General features: G+C 38.9%; 1 protein-coding gene across 1 annotated transcript; it reads right to left on the minus strand.

The window, feature by feature from the left end:
* Nucleotides 1-1144: 1144 nt before the first annotated feature.
* On the minus strand, nucleotides 1145-6049 carry LOC127795606 (protein SMAX1-LIKE 4-like). The gene is made up of 5 exons (XM_052327388.1): nucleotides 5427-6049; nucleotides 4417-5236; nucleotides 4017-4281; nucleotides 3160-3370; nucleotides 1145-2763 (listed from the first exon to the last, which is right to left on the minus strand). The coding sequence occupies exons 1-5, from the start codon at nucleotides 5526-5528 to the stop codon at nucleotides 1213-1215; spliced, it is 2949 nt and encodes a 982-aa protein (XP_052183348.1). The 5' UTR covers nucleotides 5529-6049; the 3' UTR covers nucleotides 1145-1212.
* Between the last annotated feature and the right edge of the window lie 1853 nt (nucleotides 6050-7902).

Consider the following 7902-nt stretch of genomic DNA (forward strand, 5'->3'; position numbering starts at 1 on the left):
GAGCAGTGATCGATGGGGCTACGGATAGCCAACGACGAAGGAGAATTGTTGAAGTAAATGGGGGAGGGGGTAATAGCCGACGAAGAAGACAATGAGGGCAACGATCGATGTTGCTAATGAGGGCAATAGTTGATGGGAAACGATCGGTGGGGGTGACAGTGATGGCCGAAAGATTTGGGGCGACAAGCGACGAGAGTCAAAGGTTGAAGAAGAAGGGCATGATTGAAAATTAACAAAAATGATGAGGGTAAAATGGTAAAATGATTGGTCAACACAATTTATAAATTAGAAGCGTTTTGCAAAAGCTCCCCCCTACCAGCTTTTGTAAAATGCTGTGGTAGTATCGTTTAAGCTATCTAACTTAAACGCTGATGAGGTACACACAAACATCTCATTAATTTTTGCTTAATAACAACAACAGCTTATAATTAAGTGATCAAACCGATAAGCGAAACACCCCCTAAATCAAACGGTTCAAGTTAGGGATTAATTAAGCTTTGAATTAATAGATGTATTCTACTTATACCCAAGAGGGTTGGAGTTAATAAAATTCATTTATTTATCATTTGCCAAGTACATTTAATTTATGAAAAAAAAAAATCATAAATTGCTTAACATTATGGAGTTTCTAGACATCCCTTTCAATGGTAGTGTGTGAACAATGTCCAATGAGGTGTAGAATTAAAGCTTTGTTTGAATGCCTCAAAAAGAAAAGAAATCTCTTTTCATGGTAAAGTGTTAGATTAGTTTGATGCAACGTGAATCTCTTTCTATATATATTTTTACTTGATTATTTTTAATGTTATTGTCAATAAAAAATATTGGATCAGTGATAATAACTTTGTTATTTTAAATATTTAATAAAAATGGTTTTGAGTTGATCTTGGGATTAGTGTTTTTGCACGGTCCTATCGCTTTTGTGCCCTCAATTTCAACGAAAATTTTAAGTTGATCTTAAATATTGCTTGAAGTGTTTTTCAAGCAAGTAAAAATAATTAGTTAAAACTGATTATTATAAAATTAAGTAATTAATATACACAATACCTTTTCAATACAGAATCGATATTGAATTGAGTCGTGGGGACCCCAAAATTTCCAACCGAGAAGGGAGAAGAAGAAAATTAGGAAAGGGGGGACATTCTAGTTCTACCAAGAACATTGCAGTAACACTAATTAAACATTTTGATGATTTTACATTTACAGGAGACATTATCAACCCATAAAGGAAACTTGAATTTTCTTGGGCAGGGCTGAAGCCATGAACCCACTCTCCAAGTCCAACCCTAAACCCTCAAGTTCTCTATCTTCTTTCCCCCCCAAACACAGCCTAACACTGCTTATCCCCTCCTTGCGGCCATTTTTGACCGTTAACAAGCTTGTTCTAAAAACCTCTTTCAGCCATTTCTCAAACAGGCTGTTGACGAGATCCCCAAAGCCAAGCAAGAGCTTCTCTAACAGACTCTCTTCCACTTCCAAGAAGCAACTGCTCTCAATCACCGCTTCAAAACAATCTCTGATCTTGACCAAGATCATCTCTTTTATCTCCTTTTCACAATCCGAATTGAAGACAAGCCGGTTCTTGATCGATTCAAGGAACCCACATGGATTGATCTGGCCTTCATTCCCCATTTCTCGCGTCAAATCGCTCGAATTGGGGCTGAAACCTTCGCTTCTGTCTTCGTCTTCCTCGTCCTCATCGGCCTTAATGTTCAGATCAAGGGTGGTTGATCCGCTTGGCGGCTGCCTTGGACTCTTGGCCTTGTTTGAGACATCCCACTCCGCTTTTCTTTTTTTAGGCGAACCCAGTGCACGAGACTCCTGCTGTATCCCGACCTCTGAAATACTGGGAAGCGTTCTATTGACCTCCAGTTTCATATGGATTACAGAATTCAGATCTTTGATCCCATCTCCATGGCTAGGGCAATCTCCCCTTGTTAAGATGAATATTGTTTCTCCATCCTTTCTGCAAAATTCTCCAAAACTCCCAGTTTCCATACCCAAAGAAAGAACCTTTAGGAACTGGGTATCAGCAAAATCAACATCTTCAACCAAAACTACCGTCTTTTCATTGTTTCTCAAGGCCCTTTCGAGTACTGTCACCCTCTTATGATCTTCTCTTGATTCTCTCATGTTCATGTGGAGAAGCAAATCGGGCGACCCGAAAACAGATTCTGCAATTGCCCGAGCCAGTCTCCGTTTTCCTATTGCATCATTGCCTTCAATCAGCAACCACTTAGTCTCCTTCTTCATAGGTTCGGGTTCGATCAAAGCTTCCACTATTGAAGGGATGGTTCCCAATTGCCATGGCACATTCTCTTGCAAACGCTTACAAATTTGATCACTTCTTTTAGTGCTGTTTGGGTGCTGAGAAAAATTGCCAAGAGCAAGAGTGATCTTTACTTCCTTTCCATCAGAGTTCTTGAGAGAATCCAAGTTTGGTTCCATAGGCTGCTGCAGCTGCTGCTTGTGATTGAACCCATTGCTGAAACTGAATTCGATGTGACAAGATTGCTGGCGTCTGAAACGAGGCTGCAGGGGGCTACTGGCAATTTGGTCGGATTTCAAGTTGGAAGGGGAAAAAGAGATTGAATTATTAATATTGGAGTCTAGGAAAAAGTTGTTCTCATTAGGCCACCTAGGATATGATATTGATGATCTGTAGTTGCAGCTCTTTGGAATTAGCCTTTGGTTGAACAAAGGCCTGCCTTGGTGTTGGCTGTGGCAGATTTTGTTCCATTGTCTCCTCAACTCAACCAGGTCATCCTGAAATTGATGAAGTGAAGTCAGAATAATTATTTGCTTAAGAAAAAAGAAGAAAAAAGTTGGCATACAAGGTAAAAGAATGAATAATTGTTGATAGAAAAGGAGTATGTTTGGAACTAGGGATTCTATGTGTCGGAGCACGATCAGTCTCTTCCCTCATTCATTAGGTTAGGCTCGACAGAACCAATTCATTACACAGACAATACCTTTAACCTTAAATCTGAGATATTCTCATTCTAAGTGACCAATTAGTCCTCAAATGGTAGTGTGAACTAGGAACTCAAGAGACGAACTCGAAACCTCTTGGAGGCAAGACAATTCACCTTTACCTACTAGGCTCCCATCCTAGTGGTTAAATATATAAATGCGCGTGTTATATTGTAGATCTTCTTATACCTTCTGATGTGCATGGGTACTGTTATGTGATTGAAGCCAGGAAGGCAATTGGGCTGAGCCAGACTTGAGCAAAGCAGCTTCTTTTTCATATTTGGAGGTGCATTCTGCACAGCATCTGAGCTTGTTATCTTCATCCTTGTTTCCTACAAAAGCTTTTGTTTCCAGAGCTTGAGATGGGTTTTCTGAGAAGCTCATCCTTGACTCCTGTACACTGCATGCACAACCAAATTAATTATCATATATTAACATTTTCATCTTCTTGTCAGACTAATTAATTCTTCAGCATAGAATTTCCAAATTAAAAAAATCCTAATTTTATACCAGCTAGATAAAATTTATAAACGAAGCAAATTCAATGGGAAATGAAAAGAACACTGTGCCCATGTATCACTTCACTTGCAACTTTTCTCTTTTCACCATTCCCTATAGCAGTCGTGCATTCTTACAAGAGAGTTTTTTTCCCGCCAAAACAAAAAAAAAAACCTTTAAAAATTTAAAACCTTGAATTATTTGTTTTTTTCTTGTTTGTTTTCGTGAACAGAAAGTAAATTATATATTGGTCACGAGTGGAATGCATATCCAGACAAAGATAGAAACAAAAGGAGAGTGATTCATATCTGTCTCTAACAACCCTACATATTTGCAGTGGCGTGGTGCTGCTTTCCTTCAGACAAGTCAGACCATGAAAACACATATATATAGCAAAATAGAAAGAAAACAAAATTTCTGCTACCAACCAGTAATATATTGCCAGCATTTACACACACACACACACACACACACAATTACCCAAACAATATATAGAATACATTAAGAATAAAAGTAGAGTAGAGAAAAAGAAAGGTTTAACTGATCACCTAGTGGCATGAAGACTCAAACCAAGTCCACCTGATGGAACAGAAACAGCTTGAAGAGACCATTGCATCTCGAGAGAAGGCTGCTTCATCTGGCATCTCATGTAGGTCTGATAATTGGCCGTGGCCATTAACCAAACCTTTCTGTTCAATGAGTTGTAATGGGACAGAAACCTCGCCATTTCTGTAACAAGATGCTCAACTGGGCTATACCCAGAAAAAAACTCTCCATTGAACCCTACCGTGTCGACTATCCACTTCAAGTCGCCTGCATGCGTTACAAGAAACACAGAGACTCAAAACAAAAATACCATATCACTCTAAATAAAAATTAACTGTATGATTATTATACCCAATTCAAGTAATACATATTCAAATTCAATCTGGTTCTAATCTTAACAACCTGTATAGATAATGACTCCCCTTCCTCCAGATGCAAGAGAATCTACCTTCCTTTTCAGTTCTGAAAGCTGCAGCTCCAACTCTTCTCTTTTCATGAACATTAATGGCACTGAAGTGAAGTGAAATTTCACGAAATGGGCAGATTTCAGTTCATCAGGAACCTCTCCTCTCTCCACCCTGCTCATCAGTTCCAAAACCAGACCCTCCGTTATGGACAGAGAGTCACCAACTATGACAGTGTTCCTTCTCTTCTTTCTCAACAAAACCTCCAAAACTAGCTTTATATCTTCCTTGAGCGAGGCGGAATCGGCAATGGAGACGAAATGGGCAGGCCAGAAGCTCCGGGAAGGAGAGCAAGGAGAAGAATAAACGCCGCCGCCGGTGCCGCCGTAACAGTGGAATATGGAAGAGGATGGGGAGTCTTCTTCTAGATTGTTCTTCACGGCGGTGCTAGAGAAGCCGGCTTCTCGCATGACGCGGCTCACGCTGGGGTCATCCAAGATGGACAAGGTGAGCTGGTCGAGCTCGACCTTGATGGCGAGGAGCGGCGGCTGCTGCTGCTGTTGCTCGATGCAGCCGCGCCGCTGGTGGGCTTGGGCGCGTTTCAGCGCGGCGATCAGAGCGTTGGAGAGGGACGGCTGGGCGTGGAGGAGCGGAGCGGGCGTGGTAGGGAGCCGGTTGAGAGCCACGTTGAAACAGAGCTCAAGGGCTCGGCTCTGGAGAGGGTGTGGAGTTTGGTGAGGCTGGGACTTGAGGCAGGCGCGCTTCAGGAGGCTAGCTCTTGAGCTGAGCAGCGTGGCGGCCACATGAAGCGGAGTGACCTGGTTACAACCAACTCAAATTTAAGATAAAGTCTATCCAAACCCGGATAAATATAGAGTAATGCAAGTAGCATTTACTCATAAATATATATATTCTACAAAGAATCTATATACTACATACTATATCCTAACTTCCACCTACAAAACGTACGATAATTAATTTGGATTATATATCATGAACAAGAAGAACCTGGGCGTGGCCACGCCGCCGGGCCAAGTTGAGAGAGTGCTTCAAGACAGAAGCAGCCTCCGCCGTGAGGGTCTGCTGTACCGCACAAGCTCCGCCGCGCATAACTCAGCCAACCCGCACCCCCCGCACCCCCGAAGAGACAAAACACTTTGGTTTTGTGCTCTTAAAACCACCCTAATCTTTCTTCTTATTTATTCTCTTCTTCTTTGTGATGCTTCACGGTTTCACCACCCCAGCGCCACCAACAGCTGCTGCTTCTTCTTCTTATTCTTCTTCGTGCTTAGTTTAGTGGGTTTTCTATAATTTGCTCCTGTTTGGAAGAAACAGGAACGTCTAAAAATGGGAATGTTTTGAATGAGAGAGAGAGAGAGGGAGGTGGGCAGAGAAGAACGAAGGGCTATAGAGAAACATGACTAGACCATACCCATTCATTCTTTATACCTCTTGCTTGTGAGCTACCTAGCTCTACCTTAATTAGGCTTTTAACTTATTCTTTTTTTTCTAGTTTTTGGTTTGCCTTTTCCTTTATTTACTTAATTATTTCATTTTTTTGCTTTTTATTCCCACTAGATTGCTTGCTCTCTCTCTCTCTCTCTCTCCCTCCGTGAGTGGAGAGAGCCAAAGCCCAACCCTTTATCGCCCTTCGTTCTGTAAAGAGAAGGTACCCTGAATGTACATAATATGCCATTCATTGGATTAATTATAGCCTACTGGAAAGGCTTTAATTAACTTGCTCTCACATTAATCATTTTGCAATAGCTGATGGAATGTCCCATCTCTCTCTCTCTCTCTACATATATATATACATACACATATGTAATTATTTACGTATGACTTCATCGCTGAAACTTAAACGAAAGAAGATAGCAACTAAATTAATTTTGAGAACTTATCAACTATTTTTATTTGGACTGGACTAAGGTATATATAAAAAGTGTAATGTCAAAATCATGGTAACCTGTAATAAAAATAATATCATTTTTACACAAATTAAATATTAACTCATAATTAAAAATATAAAGTAAGGGGTGACGGACGATGATATATTATTATTATTATGAAAAACAGATTACAAGAAGACAATGAGAACGTGGTATAGGCAATGATGTGATGTTAATTCCTGCCTGTGTTATTCTCATGCAAAAAAGTTTCATAAATGGGGTCTACCACTGGGACCCACAATTCAAGATGTTGCAGGCACAGAGAGAGAGAGAGAGAGCTCTGCTACTTTCTTTCTTTTTTTATTTTTTTAAGAAAAGAAAATTATTCTTCCAGAGAGAGAGATATATATATATATGTTTGTACGTACGTACGTACGTATGTATGTATACATATCACCCTTTGAACGGACAGATGAGGCCAGCTGAAATTCATATAAAGTACTAAAGTGGAAATGATGGAAAGAATGAAGTGTGTTGAATGAGAAATCAAAAGTAGAGAATGTCTGTTTTTCTCTCTTCTTTCTTTTGTATTTTCTTATTAAATGTAAGGTTTTATTGCGCGTCTAATGCAATTTAAAAAAACAAAAATATTATTCAAGTATTTAGTCATAATTTTTTCATAACATTCATACATTAATATATTATATATTTATATTAATGTGACATAAAATAATACAAAGATATTAAAACCTAAAATTTAAAAAAAAATAAAAACAGAAAGAGGGGAGAGAGACAAAGTTTTATTCCCCCAAAAAGCAACCCTCTGTCTGCTCCCCTACATACCATTATTGCCTTCTTTTCATTTTTCTTCATCCTCTCTCTCTCTCTCTCTTACAAAGATAGGCGAAAGAACCAAATAATATTTTATATAAAAGAGATGACATAATATGTTTTCAAATTGGCCAATCAAATTGGCTTATATCTTTGATGATTTTTGAGAAAATTTACGTTAAGTGTGCTTTCTTAGGTCATAATTAATCGCCAAATGTTTTCAGTTGTGTTATCAGCTTGGTCTGGGCTTCCTAGTTTTCAAGTGATTATATATGTAGAAATAGAATCGTACAAATATATTAATATGCAAACTTGAACCAGTAACCCCCAGTGTTGCTAGGAATTTTTGGCCTTCAAATGTAGAGTGTCCATGCAGGTAAGTGGTTACTTTTTTTAGACTTAGAGTTAGGGAATTATTATTCATTTTTTTTAAATAAAAAGGGACAAGTCTAATTAATTTGGAGAAATATCGTTTAAGGTACGTTAAGTCAGTTCTAAAACGAGACTTGTAAGATACGTCTCTACAGTAAACTCTGGCTCAACTAACCGACGTCCATGCAATGACAATCTAAGAAATTGAACATATATCGTACGTGTTAAGCTCTAACGACAATATCATAAATCCATAATCCGATCAAATTAAGTTTAACTGCATCCCACACATTAAAGTATCATTTATATATGTTAGTTTAAAGGTGCATGAATATGCGATTGCATGATTACGAATAAGTTACAAAACTATCACACTGAGGTAATTACTGATT

This window comes from Diospyros lotus, chromosome 2 (assembly GCF_014633365.1).
Source record: "Diospyros lotus cultivar Yz01 chromosome 2, ASM1463336v1, whole genome shotgun sequence".
Taxonomy (NCBI): Eukaryota; Viridiplantae; Streptophyta; class Magnoliopsida; order Ericales; family Ebenaceae; genus Diospyros; species Diospyros lotus.